Source organism: Saccopteryx bilineata, chromosome 1 (genome assembly GCF_036850765.1).
Source record: "Saccopteryx bilineata isolate mSacBil1 chromosome 1, mSacBil1_pri_phased_curated, whole genome shotgun sequence".
NCBI classification, from domain to species: domain Eukaryota; kingdom Metazoa; phylum Chordata; class Mammalia; order Chiroptera; family Emballonuridae; genus Saccopteryx; species Saccopteryx bilineata.
Window position 1 is genome coordinate 299,777,579 of NC_089490.1, and position 16,835 is coordinate 299,794,413.

A 16,835-nucleotide genomic window follows, 5' to 3' on the forward strand; every position below is an offset into this window, starting at 1 on the left:
TTATCCGCCGGAAGGCACCTGCCTGCCTTGGGCACCTGACCACCTCTTGACCGTCCTGGAAACCCTCCAGTGAAAGGCTTTGCATCTTCGTTGGTGGGAAGGATTTCTCAGGAGCACAATTTCCGGCCTAGACGGGAAGCTTGCCCCCTCGGTTCCCAGACCGCTTCCTCCCCACCTTTGCCACGCGAGGCTGCGGTGTACGGTATGGGCGTGTTTGTGTGTGTGTATGCGGGGAGGGCATCTGGAGGGCAGGCTCCCGGGAGCTTCTTGGCCGCTGGAGGGCAGGGATCCCGGTGACCGAGATGGGGGTATTTTCTCTGTCCTCCCCTGGGAAGCCTCGGCCGCCCCTTTGGGCCCTTTAGAGACATCTTGGGGCCCAGTCGACGACCGTTCCAGTCCAAAGTGCCCCCACTGGGGGCGAGCCCAATCCCCGAGGCCACCCCAGAGGAGCGCGAGCGGGGGAGCGCCCCGGCCAGCCCAGCCCCGCATTCCTCCCGGCGCAGCCTCGGGCCTTGGTCGGGAGAGACGCCGCTGGGGTTTGGGCTGAGCAGGGCGCCCTGGCCTGGGGCCGGGTGAGGGCGGAGAGCCGGTGGGAAGGCTGCGTTCCCACGAAGGACTCGGGTGAAACTGCAGAGCTGCCTTTGAGCCCTGACTCCTGGGCGCCTGGGTCGGAGGAGAGCTCGTAATGGAGTGGTTCCTCGTCTCGCACTAACAAGATGCCTGATTTCCTCAGGACCGAGGGGTGAGTGAGCGGGGGTGGTGGTGGTACAAAGCCCCGGCTAACTGCGTATGTGGATAGCCCTGTCAGCTATTTTTGGGAGACTTTTATACAAAAGAGAAAATGAAATTCTCTGAATGCAGAAATTTAGGCATCTATGTATTTGATGTTTTTAGGTGTCAGTTTTTGTTATTGTTGACATTTGTGGCCCCTGACACTCTCAAATCCGGATAGCTGGTTCATCACAAACTGATTTTGGGATTCGAGAGTTTATTTCTAATCTGGACCTTGTTTGCCTTGGACTGCTAGGCCTGGGACAAGTTATGGCTCTAAGGGAATTTTATTTACTAATCAGGAAGGAAAGTACTTGCCTCATATAAAACAGCTATTTTGAAGAGTAAAATAATTAGTATCATTTCAGAGAATTCCAGTGTACTGTCTCTCCCTTCAGTCCTCACATTTCTTTCTTTTTTTTTTTTTTTTTAACAGAGACGAGAGAGAGAGAGAGAGAGAGAGAGAGAGAGAGGGATAGATAGGGACAGACAGACAGGAACGAAGAGAGATGAGAAGCATCAATCATCAGTTTTTTGTTGCGACACCTTAGTTGTTCATTGACTGTTTTCTCATATGTGCCTTGACTGTGGGCCTTCAGCAGACCGAGTAACCCCTTGCTCGAGCCAGCGACCTTGGGTCCAAGCTGGTGAGCTTTTGCTCAAGCCAGATGAGCCCACGTTCGAGCTGACGACGTCGGGGTCTCGAACCTGGGTCCTCCGTGTCCCAGTTCGACGCTCTATCCGCTGCGCCACCGCCTGGTTTGGCCAATCCTCGCATTTCTGTGGCCAGGCCTTTCCCCCTTTTATTGGTGAAGAAAAAAACAATTACTCAGGACTTCTGATCTTTCCTTTATCTCATGCTTCTTTATAGTGTTAAAATAAAAGATAAGGTGATAAAGGAAGTTAATATTTTAAAATGTTATTTATTGATTTATTTCAGATTGAAGAATGTCCGGGGTTCCTCTTGGGAAAGTCCTTCTAAGGAATGTCATCCGTCACACAGATGCTCACAATAAGGTGAGGGGTACAGCCTGGTTCTTCCTCAGCGTGTAATGGGGCATACAGTGTGCCAAGCATTATTTTGGTACTGTTGGGAGATACAAAGTTGAATAAAATGGATAATTACAATATAGTTTGATAATTACTATAGTAGAGATGTATTTCCCCATGTATAAGACGCACTTCCGCAAATTTGGGGTCTAAAAACTGAGTGCTTCTTACACAGTGGTTGTAGAAGTGTGGCATTTCAAATGCCATAGATGGAACTGAGGATGGGGCAATATATGAAGACAGTGATTTGTCATCAGACACAGATGAGGACAAGGTAATAATGGATGGGAGTTTTGACAGTGATGAGGAGTTGTATGAGTATTATGAGGAATAAAACGACTTTAATAACTTTATGTAATACATTTATTTATTTCAAATTTTGGGCCCCAAAATTAAGGTGTGTCTTATACATGGTAGTGTCTTATACATGGGGAATATGGTAAAATGTTTTAGTGTACTAAGGAAGGAATAATGAAACCTGCCTTGGGGAATTAGGAACCACTTTACAGAATAGGTGATATCTGAAGCGCTGATATTTAACGAGTTTTTGATGAACAGGTTCAAATTTACCAGGTGTAAAAGGAAAGAAATTCATGTACTAACATACAGCAGTAAGAAAGTTCATGAAGCACTTGGGGCATGGCCAGAAATTGTGTGTGTCTAGAAAGTGGGGGGTAGTGACAGAAGATGTGATTGAGTGGATTGTGATGTTGGAGGTTAGACTTTTTCCTCTAGGCAATAAATAAACCGTCAAATATTTTTAAGCTGGGTGTGACTTTATTGTAGTTACATTTTAGAAAAATGATTTTTTTTACTGGGTAGGGGATAGGTCAGATTGGGTGGCACCAGTTAGGAGGCAATTGCAATGTTTCAGGTGAGAAGTGATGAAGGGGTTCACAGGAAAGCAGTGACCTTAGGGATGAAGATGACGGATATAGGAGGCAGAATCCAAAGAACCCAGTGACAGATTGGATGATGATGGTAGTTACGGAATCAAACATAGCTACCTGTGTGACTGGTGAATGATGATAATGCCATTTATTAAGATAGGGAACAAAAGAAGGGACAAGTATGATGGGAGATGTAATTAGTCTGGTTTTGAACATGTGTTGATGGTGAGGTGCTTATAAGATGTCCAAACAGTTGGAAATTCAGACTTGTAGAAAGGAGAAACATTGAGGCTATACATAAAAGTTTGGGATTATTAATACATAGGAAATGATAGAGGGCATGGAGAGCACATTCAATGAAAAGAGGGCCAAGAATCTTTGTTTGGTTTTCTTTGGTGAACTGTAGAACTCCTAGTTTGATCATAAATAGTATTACTATCATATCACCTAGTATTCTGATTGTGAGTGAGAGTATGACTGTTACCTAAGCAGCCTCTGTAATTTTGTTAAGCCACCTCTACTTGAATGGTGAGCTTAGATTTGAAAGTGTGGCAGCTCTGGCTGGATAGAGCATCATCCTGAAGCACAGAGATTTTTTTCTTCAGTTGGGGCACATACAGGAGAAGATAGATGTTCCTGTCTCTCTCTCTGTCTCTCTGTCTCTCTCTCTGTCTCTCTCTCCCACACTTCCTCTCTCACTAAAATCAATAAATAAAAATTACTGAAAGGAGTTGTTAAAAAGATAAATCTAGCACAGATTTAACAAAATATTATAAGAAGAGTTAGAAATAAAACATTCTTGATTTTGGTCTCTTGTAATCTGGTTCTCTCGAAATTCTCTAGCAATTCTCAGGTCGTTTTATTTTGTTTTTCTTTTTTTTTTTTTTAAGCGATAGGATAGGAGATAGTGGGACAGACTCCCGCATGCACCCCAACCAGGATCCACTGGCAATCCTCATCTGGGGCTGATGCTTGAATCAGCCCAGCTATCTTCAGTGCCTGAGGCCAATGCTTAGATCAACTGAGCTGTCCTCCGCCTCCTGGGCTGATGCCAGTGGTGGAATTCAAATAATTTAATAACCAGTTCTCTGCCCTAATGACTGTTTTAAATATAAAAAACGATATACTGAAAAGTAGTTTATTATTTCATGCTTTAATATTTAAATAAGAACAAAAGAGGTACACAAAACTGATGGTTATAAGAATAAGTTAAAAAAAAATTTTTTTTTTTAAATTAAATGAGAGGTGGGAGGCCGAGAGACAGACTCCCACATGCACTTGGACCAGGATCCACCCATCAAGCTCACTAAGGGGCGAAGCATCACCCATCTGGGGCATAGCTTCGTTGCTCAGAAACCAAACTCTTCTTAGCACCTGAGGTAGAGACTCTGGAGCCATTCTCAGTGCCCCAGGCCAACTCCTTCCAATTGAGCCATGACTGCAGGAAGGGGAAAAGAAAGAGAGAGAGAAGTGAGAGGGGGAGGGGTAGAGAAGCCGATGGGCACTTCTCCTGTGTGCCCTGACCAGGAATCGAACCTGGGACTTCCACATGCTATGTTGACACTGCCATGGAGCCAACTGGCCAGGGCCAGTTTTAACATATTAATGAAAAAATATTGAATAATATCTGACAAAAACCAATAAAACTGTTATTTAAGATATTTCCATATTCTTTTTTTAAAAATTTTTAATATTTATGATTTTAATTTGTGTTTACATAGATTCAAGTGTCCCACCGAACCGTATTGCTTCTTGATTGGTGTCCTCACTTGCAATTTTTTTCACCTATGGACGGAATGAACCTGTGGGTGCTTAGAATATGCTGTTGCACAGATGAGTGTTAAAAAAGAGTAAGGAGTGTAAATTTGTGATTTCCACATTGGGCAGCTGCCCAGGTGTCCACTTTAGAACCCTGATTACAAGTCCCCTTTTAACAACCGATTTGCCGAACTCAACAAAAAATTAGGTATTGGTTCGGCCGGTGCAAAGTAGCTGAATCTCACCACTGGCAGACACTCATATCAATCAAGCCACTGGCTGTGAGAGTGGGAGAGAAAGTGAAGTGGGAGAGAGTGGGGAAGGGAAACTGATGGTCACTTCTTCTGTGTGCCCTCATTAGGAATTGAACCTAGGATGTCCATACACTGGGCCGATGCTCTATCCACTTAGCCAACCGGCGAGGGCCTTGCTTTGTTTTCAGTAAAATTAAAATGTGAAAAAGGACGTAACCTGGAAAATGTAAAGACCTGTCCTTACTAGCTTTTTGACTTTGGTAAAAATCTCTGAGCTTTTGTTTCTTTTCAGTAAGCTATAATTGGTATCTGCTTTGCTTTCCTCCTAAGATTGGTTAAGGTTCAACTGAGATGATACCATTGAAATCGTAAAGCATTTTAGAAACATAAGAGATTATCATTTGGTAATTGCAAAATTGATAATGTTATAAATGTGTCTATGCACGAGTTAAAAAGTTCTTTTGCTGCATAATTTCACATATGGGGTTAGAATGTTTAATCATATTAGAGAAACTAGATTTAATTTCCCAGGTTCTCGATCATAACCCAGATTAAAATCCAATAATTAGTGCAGACTGTATTTTCTGTTACTTTTTTGTGATGTAAAGGGTTATTTTTATAATTTATTTTAATTTCTTTCCTTTACAAAAAAATCTAGATTCAGGAGGAATCTGATATGTGGAAAATAAGAGAACTGGAGAAACAGATGGAAGATGCTTACCGGGGGACCAAAAGGAAAATGTTACCCAGCAGTTCAAGGTGAAGTTGGAGCTCTGAGAACCAAAATAATTCTCTCTCATCTTTTTCAGAATCATCCACTTTTGTTTAAAAACATTATGGTATGCTAAAGATATATCAGTTCAATCCTTTGAGTTCTTAAGCCTTCCCTCTTTTATAAACCTAGACCCAAGCATAAGGGTAAAGGCTATGATGCATGTGGTCCCAGTCTTTGTACTTATTTACAATAGAGCATTTTAAAAGTCTCCCTTGAATAGTTGTAAACATTGAAGATTCTGTGGATTCTGAACTTACCTATGACTTTTATCTTTAGATTTCCTGTTTGTTTCTTATGGTTGCTTAGCCTGTCATTTATTCCGTTCTCTTATTAGTCTTTTATCTCCCAGCCTTTTCTTTCTTTTTTTATGTTTAAAAAATATTTTTTCTTGCCTGACCAGGCGGTGGCACAGTGGATAGAGCGTCGGACTGGCATGCCAAGGACCCAGGTTCGAGACCCCGAGGTCGCCAGCTTGAGCGCGGGCTCATCTGGTTTGAGCAAGGCTCACCAGCTTGAACCCAAGGTCGCTGGCTCGAGCAAGGGGTCACTTGGTCTGCTGTAGCCTCCCTCCCACTCCCCCTTCAAGGCACATATGAGAAATCAATCAATGAACAACCAAGGAACCGCAACAAAGAATTGATGTTTCTCATCTCTTTCCCTTTCTGTCTGTCCCCACTGTCCCTCTCTCTGACTCTCTCTGTCTCTGCCCCCCCCCCAATTTTTTTTCTCGGCCTTTTCTTACCCCACCTACTGTCTTTGCCAAATCACACAGCCTTTCACATTGCCTCTTTATTATTGGAGTGTAAATATGAAGGATTATGCAGGCTTAGTTGTCTCACCTGTAGTGGTATAGGAATGTCTGAATGTTAGGAACATTGCTGGGCCTCATATACCTGTTAGTGTACAGCTGTGTGTATGAAAAAAGACTAGAAGTTATAATGTTGATTTGTAAAGCCACCCAGAGAAATCACTAGTAGTGAGTTATTTAAGGAGAATGAGTGTGCCTGCAGAGTCTGTGCGCTTTGGACTGGCTGTGTGTAAATGGCTTTAGACAAGAAAGTGTGCAGGGCCATGGGATTTAGAAATTTTAAAAGTTTAAGTCAGGCCTAACCTGGGGTGGCGCATTGGATAAAGTGTCGACCTGGAACTCTGAGGTCACCGGTTTGAAACCCTGGGCTTTCCTGGTCAGGGCACATATGAGAGTTGATGCTTCCTATTCCTCCACCCCTCCCTCCCTCCCTTCCCCTCTCTCTCTTCTCTCTAAAATGAATAAAATTTTAAAAATAATTGTATAAAAAACAGTTTAAGTAATCCTGACCTGTGGTGGCACAGTGGATAAAACGTCGACCTGGAATACCAAGGTTGCCGGTTTGAAACCCTGGGCTTGCCTAGTCAAGGCACATACGAGAAGCAATGACTGAGTTGATGCTTCCCACCCCCCCACCCCCCATCTCTCTCGTTTCACTGAAATCAATAAAAATTTAAATCAATGAAATCTTTAGAGACTAGATAACCCCTATACCAGGGGTCCCCAAACTTTTTACACAGGGGGCCAGTTCACTGTCCCTCAAACCGTTGGAGGGCCGGACTATAAAAAAAACTATGAACAAATCCCTATGCACACTGTACATATCTTATTTTAAAGTAAAAAAACAAAATGGGAACAAATACAATATTTAAAATAAAAAACAAGTAAATTTAAATCAAGAAACTGACCAGTATTTCAATGGGAACTATGGGCCTGCTTTTGGCTAATGAGATGGTCAATGTGCTCCTTTCATTGACCACCAATGAAAGAGGTGCCCCTTCCGGAAGTGCAGCGGGGCCGGATAAATGGTCTCAGGGGGCTGCATGTGGCCCGCGGGCCGTAGTTTGGGGACCCCTGCCCTATACTGTTTAAACCAAGAGTGTAGAGAGAAGCAAAGACTACATATTACAACAGAATAACTTTGATGACAAAAACTTGTTAGAGATATCACAATAAAAGAGAGCCATAAATCATATAAATCCAAGCCTCTCAGGTATAATGCTGGTATCCAGAATCCGGCAGAATTTTAAAAGAACAGTCTTCCTACTGAGGAGACAAAGGTAGTTCTATACTATGAAAACTAGTAATATAATTCCCCATATTTCCTAAAGGAGTAAAATCATTTAGTCATCTCACTAGTCCTAAAATGAATTTGGTAAAACGTAACATATTTATTATTTTAAAACTTTTTTCTTTTTTTACAGAGACAGAGTCAGAGAGAGGGATAGATAGGGACAGACAGAATGGAGAGAGATGAGAAGCATCAATCATTAGTTTTTTGTTGCGACGCCTTAGTTGTTCATTGATTGCTTTCTCATATGTGCCTTGACTGTGGGGCTACAGCAGACCAAGTAACACCTTGCTTGAGCCAGCGACCTTGGGTCCAAGCTGGTGAGCTTTTGCTTAAACCGGATGAGCCTGTGCTCAAGCTGGCAAACTCGGGGTCTCGAACCTGGGTCCTCCGCATCCCAGTCCGACACTCTATCCACTGCACCACCACCTGGTTAGGCTAAAACTATTCTTTTTTTTTATTTGTATTTTTCTGAAGCTGGAAACGGGGAGAGACAGTCAGACAGACTCCCGCATGCGCCCGACTGGGATCCACCCGGCACGCCCACCAGGGGGCGATGCTCTGCCCTACCAGGGCGTCGCTCTGCCATAACCAGAGCCACTCTAGCACCTGGGGCAGAGGCCAAGGAGCCATCCCCAGCGCCCGGGCCATCTTTGCTCCAATGGAGCCTTGGCTGCGGGAGGGGAAGAGAGAGACAGAGAGGAAGGAGGGGGGTGGGTGGAGAAGCAAATGGACGCTTCTCCTATGTGCCCTGGCCGGGAATCGAACCCAGGTCCCCCGCACGCCAGGCCGACGCTCTACCGCTGAGCCAACCGGCCAGGGCCTAAAACTATTCTTAATAAGAGAAAAAGTGTGCAGGGTATCCATGGTGAGGAAAGCAGTCTCAACATAAAAATGTCTTTCAGTCTTTTTTCTCTGAGGATGATTCTGTGAGAATTCAGAATTATTGTGAGTACAGACTGTGATTGGTTTTGTGTTGGTTGTTCAGTTCCAAGTGGCACTTCCAGGAGCAAAATACAGGGTGGCACGAAAGTAGGTTTACAGTTGTTCATATGGAAAATAATAAATAATAATACAAGAATTAACTGTGTGTTTGTGTATACTCAGAACTGTAAACCTACTTTTGCTCCACTCTATTTTAGAGTAGACTGTTAATGCCTGTTATGGTGAATAAATCTTTAAATATGCTCTCTTTATTTTTTTAAGATTTTGTTTATTGATTTGAGAGAGGAGAGAGAAAGTGGGGGAGGAGCAGGAAGCATCAACTCGAAGTAGTTACTTCCTATATGTGCCTTAAATGGGCAAGCCTGGGGCTTCGAACTGGCGACCTCAGTATTCCAGGTCAACGCTTTATCCATTGTGCCACCATGGGTCAGGCTAAATATGATCTCTTAGGGACAGGGATTCTGTCTCATTTGCATTATATTTCCAGTAACTAGAACAATACTTGGCACATAGGAACCCTTTATTAAAAAACCTTTTTGATAACCAGTTAGCTGGCTTTAGTGAATGGTTAGTACATATTCTAAATATGGGCTGAATCAGTGGTTTTCAACTGGTTTTTTACCCCAGTATTCTTATGGGTTAGGCCTTGTTCCCATTGTTACTGTGACCTCAGTACAAGTTGCTGGTTTTCAAGGAAGGGAGTATATTTCAGAATCTGCAGGACAGTTTGGATTGTCTCCAGCTGTCATGATGCCCTGTTTCCCATTTTGCATACCCTCCTTGTTGAGAATTAGGAGTGAGTTCCTAGTGCAGGGGTCCCCAAACTTTTTACACAGGGGGCCAGTTCACTGTCCCTCAGACCATTGGAGGGCCGGAGTATAAAAAAAAACTATGAACAAATCCCTATGCACACTGCACATATCTTATTTTAAAGTAAAAAAACAACACGGGAACAAATACAATATTTAAAATAAAGAACAAGTGCCTCTGCCCCAGGCGCTGGAGTGGCTCTGGTCGCGGCGGAGCGACACCCCCTGGTGGGCAGAGCATCGCCCCTGGTGGGCGTGCCGGGTGGATCCCGGTCGGGCGCATGAGGGAGTCTGGCTGTCTCTCCCCGTTTCCAGCTTCAGAAAAATACAATAAATAAATAAATAAATAAAGAAAGAACAAGTAAATTTAAATCAACAAACTGACCAGTATTTCAATGGGAACTATGGGCCTGCTTTTGGCTAATGAGATGGTCAATGTCCGGTTCTATATTTGTTACTGCTAGCCGTAACAAGTGATATGACGAGCTTCCCGAGCCGTGACATGTGCAACCCACGTCACTGGAAGTAGTACTGTACGTGAGCGACACCGCCACATACAGTACTCCAGGAGCACAGGATGCGGATTCCTCTCACCACCAGTGAAAGAGGTGCCCCTTCTGGAAGTGTGGTGGTGGCCGGATAAATGGCCTCAGGGGGCTGCAGTTTGGGGACCCCTGTCCTAGTGAGTGAGCTGCAACAGTCCAGAAGTTGTTTCATTAATATTCTGCGATATGTTGTAATAATAATGGTCAGATTTTCACCGGACAACTGCAGAGTAATGGAGAGGAACAGATCTTGTCTTTTTACAGGAGTTTTTAAAAAATATTATGTATCAGTTTTTTTGTTCTTTTTTTACAGAGAAAGAGAGAGAGGGACAGACAGGGACAGACAAGGAAGGGAGAGAGATGAGAAATATCAATTCTTCATTGCAGCTCCTTAGTTGTTCATTGATTGCTTTTCTTGACTGAGTAACCCCTTGCTCAAGCCAATGACCTCGTGCTCAAGCCGGATGAGCCCATGCTCAAGCTGCCGACCTCAGGGTTTCGAACCTGGGTCCTCTGTGTCCCAGTTTTATGCTCTGTCCACTGCGCCACCGCCTGATCAGGCTGTCTCAGGTTGTTTTGTTTTCCCCTGTTCAGTGAGTTTTGCACATGATGTTCCCTACAGTAACTTCACAGATTGCTCCCCAATCTAAAAGTTCTGTTTCCTCATATAGCCGGATGCGTAGTGATGGTTTTGATGAAGAAAGTCAAAGAGACAATTGGAGGCCAAAGAATGAAATTTCTGGGGTACTGGAAGATGATTTTCTTAAGGCTAAATCCTGGAACAGGAAGTTATATGAGTATGAAGCTAATATGCCAGACAGGTGCGTGACTAAATTCTTGTTACCATTAATGGTATTTGACCTGAGAATGTACTTTTAATTATCTGTACTATAACTTATACACAAATGTTCACAGCATACTTATTCATTATGGCCAAAAAGGTGGAAACTCAAATGTCTTACCTGATGAATGGATAACCCTAATGTGGTCTATAGAATGATAATGGCATGTTATCTGGCAGTAGAAGGAATAGAGTAATGGTAACATGCTACAGCATGAATGGACCTTGAAAATATGTACCGTAGGTGAAAAAGCCAGACACAAAAGGCCATGTCCAGAATAGGCAAATCTAGAGAAAGTAGATGAGTGGTTTCCATGAGCTACAGGAGGAGGAATGGAGCATGACTGTTAGTAGAGTTTTTTTGTGGTGATGAAAATGTTCTGAAATTAGATACTGGTGATGCTTAAACAACTCTGAATATATTAATAGCCACTGAATTATGCATTTTAATAAAAGGGTGACTTTTATGGTATATGAATTATATTTCAGTAAAGTTATTTTTAAAAAATTGTACCAGTGTAGACAGCATTATGAAATGTTTTTGGAGAAGTACATCACAGGTCAAGAGTTGATTAGAAGAGTTGCTTATGTTTTTTAAGGAAGAGAATAGCAAGATCTCTTGCAAATGAACAAAAGAATACTTTCTTTGTGTCGGAAATATGCAGTACAGAAAAATGTAGCCAACTAAATTCTTGAGCTGTAATGTAGGGTTGGCTCTACCATCTATTTTCTTTGTTCTGTGTATGCATGCACTACTAAGTCTAATTTAATTTTCAAAAACATATGTATTGCTTCAACAATATGTGTAATGTCATCTTACAGATGGGGTCATAGTGGTTATAAAGAGTTATATCCTGAAGAATTTGAAACAGACAGGTAAGGCAAATAGGCTTACTGGAAAGAAGTTAGAAACTAAGATTAATACGAAGTTTAACTGTAAATTGAGTGCCTAGTTTTTACACAGCATGTAATATTTACAACTAAAAATGTAACAGTAATAATAGGCAATTTAGATGGAAGGTGATTGGTATTTCACCTTTCCCTGACTGACGTTTGACATATCTATAGCACTAAGGTTTTTATACATAGTATTTCATACAGTAAGTCAGTATGGCTGATTAATTTTTTTATATTAAAAATTCTTAATTTGAAAACAGTTTTAAACTAAACAGTATACCTGTAAGATTGGCAGAATTATTTTTGATAATGCTAATAGTGGTAAGCAGATCTTAATACTTTTTTCCTGAATTCAGTAATATTTAATGGTTTTGGTGTTATTTTACAGACTAGAGTTCTTAAATTCATTTTAAAGATGAAACAAAAAGAGTGATTAAGTCTCATAGTAACCCTATGTCAAAGCTGTTTTAAAACTCAGATATTAACCCCAACTTCCTATCTAGAATGTAGAATATTAAAATATACACCTTTTACTTTCTATAGTAAAGCAGTTTCTCTTTTTTATTAATAGTGATCAACAAGATATTACCAATGGGAAAAAAAGATCTCCCCACATAAAATCATCTACCCATGAGTCTCACAAACACAAGAAGTCAAAGAAATCCCACAAAAAAAAGCAGAAAAAAAAGTCACACAAAAAACAGAAGAAAAGCAAAAAGGAAGCCACAGATAGAATAGCAGATTCCTCAAATGAGTGCTTGGAAGAAATTGGGGCTTCTGATACCAGGAAACAACCACATAAGCATAAGAAAAAATCAAGGAAAAAGTCTCTCAAAAAATCTGCTTTAGTTTTAGAGGCGGAAAGTGACACTTCTCAGTCAGATGAATCTGTATCCAGAAGTTCTGAGGCAAGTGACGAAAGAGACACTAAGAAAACCAAGAGTGGAAAGAGAGATAAAGTCACTACCCCTGTGGTTAACAGTGAAATACAGGAGAGGACAAACAAACGCACAAATTGGAAAGTGGCTACAGATGAAAGGTCTGCTGAGAGTTCAGAGGATGACTAAAAGAACATTTTTCATTTTCCATGTGACTTGGATATTTACAGCTCTTGCCCCTTGAGGCTTTGCCAGTGACTTGTTCAGCACCGGGAGCCTGAGGTCAGAGCTGTCCTGTGCCATCCATATACGTTTTGACAGACTTGTCTTCTATTTTGGCCTGTTACACTTGATCCTCTTATTGTTAATAGGGAACCTGGTATTTTGTTATGAAGGTTTCTTGAAGAGATTATTTTTTGCAGTTAATTACGTTTAGCATAGAGTACATATACAGCAAATTAAAGGACCCAAAAAGCAGAATCCAATAATGACTTATACACACCAACTGGATTGTTGAGTTTGGGGAAACAAAGGCTGGGATCAAGAGATGGATTGGAACCAGTGCTGAGCAGAATGTATAAGGAAACAGTGAGTTTGTTTGGTTTATATAGCAGGTGCCACTTGACTTTGTCTTAGTCTTGGTGCTTTGATCTTGCTGTATTTTGGCCCCAAATATGTTGTCGTTTATTTAATGGGGAAATGGCATAAGAACAAATTACCTTTAAAACATCCACAGAGAGCTATTATTAGAATAGGCTTTTCTGTCAAATTTCCCTGCTGGACAGGACTGTGGTTATACTCAGTATACCCATAAACATGGTAATTGGATAGCAAATGGTTTTCTAGTTCCATTGCTGTATATTATCTACATAGACTTGTGTTCAGAAATTTTTCCTTTTAGGTAAGTCCTCAGCCAAATGGGGAAGAATTAGGAATTAGTTATGCTAATGGTGCTCTGAACAGGTTTCAGGGCAGTATCTGCCATTTGAATGTTGTCTTTCCTATTCATTTCTAAATCTATTAATGAACTTTTAATTTTCTTTGAAACTAGGTTGATTCAAATCCAAAATGAAATAGACTTCTCAGGGACATACCTCCTTCTTTGCAGCCTGCCTTTGTATTAAAGCACCAAGCAGAGACAGTCTTATTTCCCTTTACTACATGCTGTCATCCCCAGTGTCAAATCACAGGAAACCAAAACACCACCAGAAGATGGCTGACAGAATGCAAGTTAATTTTTTCATTATGGCAGATCAGGTGACATCATTTTTTCATGTTTCTGCTGCTAATAGATTTGTGGTCTGGAGTAGGTAAGTTAACCTCCCTGGCCTTCCTTTTGCCCCATGTGTTATACACAAGTACTTCATGGTGACAACTGTGTAAGACACCAGCGAGAGATAAGTATGACATCATTCCAATGAGGTAATATTTTGTAGTTCTGCTAAATTTATTTACAGATTTCTAATAAAATGCTTAGTCATAAAGTACATGGTTGGCCAGAGGTTCCCTATCCTGATTATAAGCAGGTGCTACCTTTGGGGATATTTATTTGAAATATTAGTACTTTGGTACTCAATTGTCAGTGTTCAACTATATATATTTTTACCTTTGGGATTAGTAGGGGCCTAATGGAGGAAGAACAGTCTATAATTACTACCTCTTAACTTAAAGCAATTGTTTTACTCCTGGAGCAAGTAAAATCTTTGTTGGAGGGAGTTGTCATTTTTCTTTTTTAGCATTATGTCTATACTATAACAATACTGATTATAAGCAGAGGGTTGGTGAGTGGAACAAGGCCATGAAGCTGGTTGTTTCTGTTTGAGTCTTACCCTCCCCTTCCTCCCATAGTAGCAGGCCTGTCTTTCCCAACAAATACACGTTGCCCACTTTGGTTTTTTTTTTTTTTGCCAGGTTTACCTTTTCTGGGTCATGTATAAGTAATAAAGCTGTTTCCTGTTCTTTATCTTCTACCCTAAATTTTTTATGCCTTAGGCTGAGGCTTTGATGGTTCTTCTAGCCCCCTTAAAAATGGCTTAGGGTGGCTCTTCGAAACCTAAGACCTCCTATTTGCACTCCTAGCCTTGGAACATATTTATGTCTAGTATTTTTGCCAATCAGAGATCTTATTAAATCCTAAAATGGGATTTAAAAAAGGTTGGAGAATACACATTTATTGAATAACTGTTGTGATACAATGTGGAATTTCTGAATTCCAAATAAATAAATTCCACTTTTTGAACATTTGATGTTATTTTTTAGCACCAACAGGCTTGGTAGTAGCCTGAAAGTTGACCTGACAGTGGGTTGACAACTTCTCCCACCTGTCCCTTCAATCTGCTTAATAACAAGTCCTGTGCTGCTTGTCATTCTCCCAGGGAATGGCCTACTGCCCTCCTTTCTGTACAATCTGGGCAAACCGACTGGTGATAGTAAGAGTAGTGTCAATGAAACGGTCCACACAGCTAGAGAGACAATTTTCAGTGCGAGAGTCTAGGCGATTCCCTGGCTTCTCCACACATTTATCCCAACATAGTTCCATGAAGTGATGCACCTAAGAGAAAAGAAAAATAGTAACCTTTAGGGTCTGTGTATAGGTCTAACTGCCAATTTTAAAAAACCTTATTTTTTATTGATTTTTAGAGGAAAGACAAAGAAGGCAGTGGAGAAGTGGGAAGCATCAACCCATAGTTACTTCCCGCATATGCCTTGACCAGGCAAGCCTAGGGCTTTGAACCTGCATTCCAGGTTGACACTTTATACCCTGTGCCACCATAGGTTAGGCAATACTGCCAATATTATTTCTTTCCAATAAGCTATGGGCGCTCTCCTCACCTAATCTGTCTCCAACGTGGTCCAGAGCTTCATCCCTACACTGCAACAAACGTTTTATCATGTCCTTTTTTATTTTCTTATTAAAAAGTACTTTCCATCTAGTCACCTCTTGTCGTTGCTTAATGCATCAATTTCTGCTAGCCACGCAGGGCACTCCCTTATTTAACCCCCACCCATACTGTTTCAATGAGGCCCACACAGCATATTCAACTTGACTCAATATTCCTGGAATGTCCTCCCCAAGATTTTACTCATTCTTCAAACAGTTCAGATTCTTACCTCTTTGAAGGCTATTGTCTATTAACTGTGTCAAGTCCTTAATCTGAATGTAAATTTTCAGGCAGGATCAATACCTTTTTCTAATATTCACAAACTAGCACCTGTGTGAACTGGGAAGGTGTAGTATAAGTTAATTACCTCTAACCACTGCATCTGTATCATTTTAAACCTACCCGTCAAAGAGTAGTCCTTAACTTTTGGGGATCATGAACACATCTGAGGCTCCACTAAAAAAAAATGCACATACAGGTACAGAAAATTTATGCACTTTCAAAATGTTCAGAACTCGGATTTCTAACCTCGGTTTTCATTCCGCGAACCCTCCCGCTTCCTAATGCTCCCCCATCGGGGGGAGGAGAGGGAAAAAACCTATTTACCAAGGGTTCACTACTTTGGAGTCTGGGAACTAAGCACTCAGTCAATCCTCCCTGCGGTCCTAAACTATGACTTTGTCACCTTGGTTTAAAAGAAGTGGTTAGTGATTAGCGCTAACTAATTAGCGCCAATAAGGGACCACGCCGGGGTTCCGACTACGCCGAAAGGGCTCCAAAATTCTTGTAAACTAATAGTTTAAATTGATTGCTGATTCCTTCAGAACCTTCTCCATTTTTTTCCAATAATCGTCTTCCACTCTATCATTTTCAAGTATATGATCGCATTTGATCTCCACAATCCATGGAAGCAATGGCGAAACCACGACGCAGAGCGGCAGGGTGTCCACTCTCGCCGCACGTGGCCTCTAAATGGGGGAGGCACGATCAGAACCTCGATCTTTCAAATGCCAGCTCCGAGAGCTCGCCGCCAAAACAAACTCCCGCGCCCTTGGGTCGCCCAAGTGTTCTTTTTCTGCTTTACACCTTCTCTTTCCCCCACCCTGCGCTTGTTGAACGAGCCTCAGCACCCCCGGTCACCCGCGGCAGAAGCGCCACAACTCGTTTCTTCCAAGCCTGGGGGCACCGCGTAGAGTCCCAAGGATGCCAGGACCCGCACTTCACCCTCCTTCCGCGTCAACGTGCTTCCTGTCTCCTCACCTGGGCAGTGAACTGCGCCTTCTGCTGCTCTGCCGCCACCAATCGCTGCAACTCTGCCTCGTCCAACTCCCCGAGCTCCGTCATTGTTCCCGTCGGCCTCCGGCCCTCCCGGCCCTTCCGGCCCTTCCGGCTGTCGGTGAGTGCGTGCTTCTGCGGCGGCTCCCGGCCAGCGCGCGTGCGC

At 42.1% G+C, this 16,835-nt stretch overlaps 2 protein-coding genes across 4 annotated transcripts; one reads left to right on the top strand and one right to left on the bottom strand.

Moving 5' to 3' along the window:
- The first annotated feature begins 99 nt into the window (after nucleotides 1–99).
- Nucleotides 100–14,223, top strand: NKAPD1 (NKAP domain containing 1). Of its 3 annotated transcripts, XM_066244753.1 has the most exons (7): nucleotides 209–742; nucleotides 1,712–1,788; nucleotides 4,433–4,561; nucleotides 5,382–5,482; nucleotides 10,568–10,717; nucleotides 11,560–11,613; nucleotides 12,206–14,223. In XM_066244753.1, exons 4-7 carry the CDS (start codon nucleotides 5,400–5,402, stop codon nucleotides 12,699–12,701), a joined length of 783 nt encoding a protein of 260 aa, XP_066100850.1. In that variant the 5' UTR covers nucleotides 209–742; nucleotides 1,712–1,788; nucleotides 4,433–4,561; nucleotides 5,382–5,399; the 3' UTR covers nucleotides 12,702–14,223. The 3 variants fall into 3 exon arrangements, with proteins under 3 accessions (XP_066100833.1, XP_066100850.1, XP_066100840.1); XM_066244736.1 differs by lacking the exons at nucleotides 209–742; nucleotides 4,433–4,561 and adding an exon at nucleotides 100–202; XM_066244743.1 differs by lacking the exon at nucleotides 4,433–4,561.
- A 201-nt stretch (nucleotides 14,224–14,424) lies between these two features.
- TIMM8B (translocase of inner mitochondrial membrane 8 homolog B) lies at nucleotides 14,425–16,829 on the bottom strand. The gene is made up of 2 exons (XM_066244778.1): nucleotides 16,655–16,829; nucleotides 14,425–15,063 (listed from the first exon to the last, which is right to left on the bottom strand). The coding sequence occupies exons 1-2, from the start codon at nucleotides 16,736–16,738 to the stop codon at nucleotides 14,896–14,898; spliced, it is 252 nt and encodes an 83-aa protein (XP_066100875.1). The 5' UTR covers nucleotides 16,739–16,829; the 3' UTR covers nucleotides 14,425–14,895.
- Nucleotides 16,830–16,835: the final 6 nt, after the last annotated feature.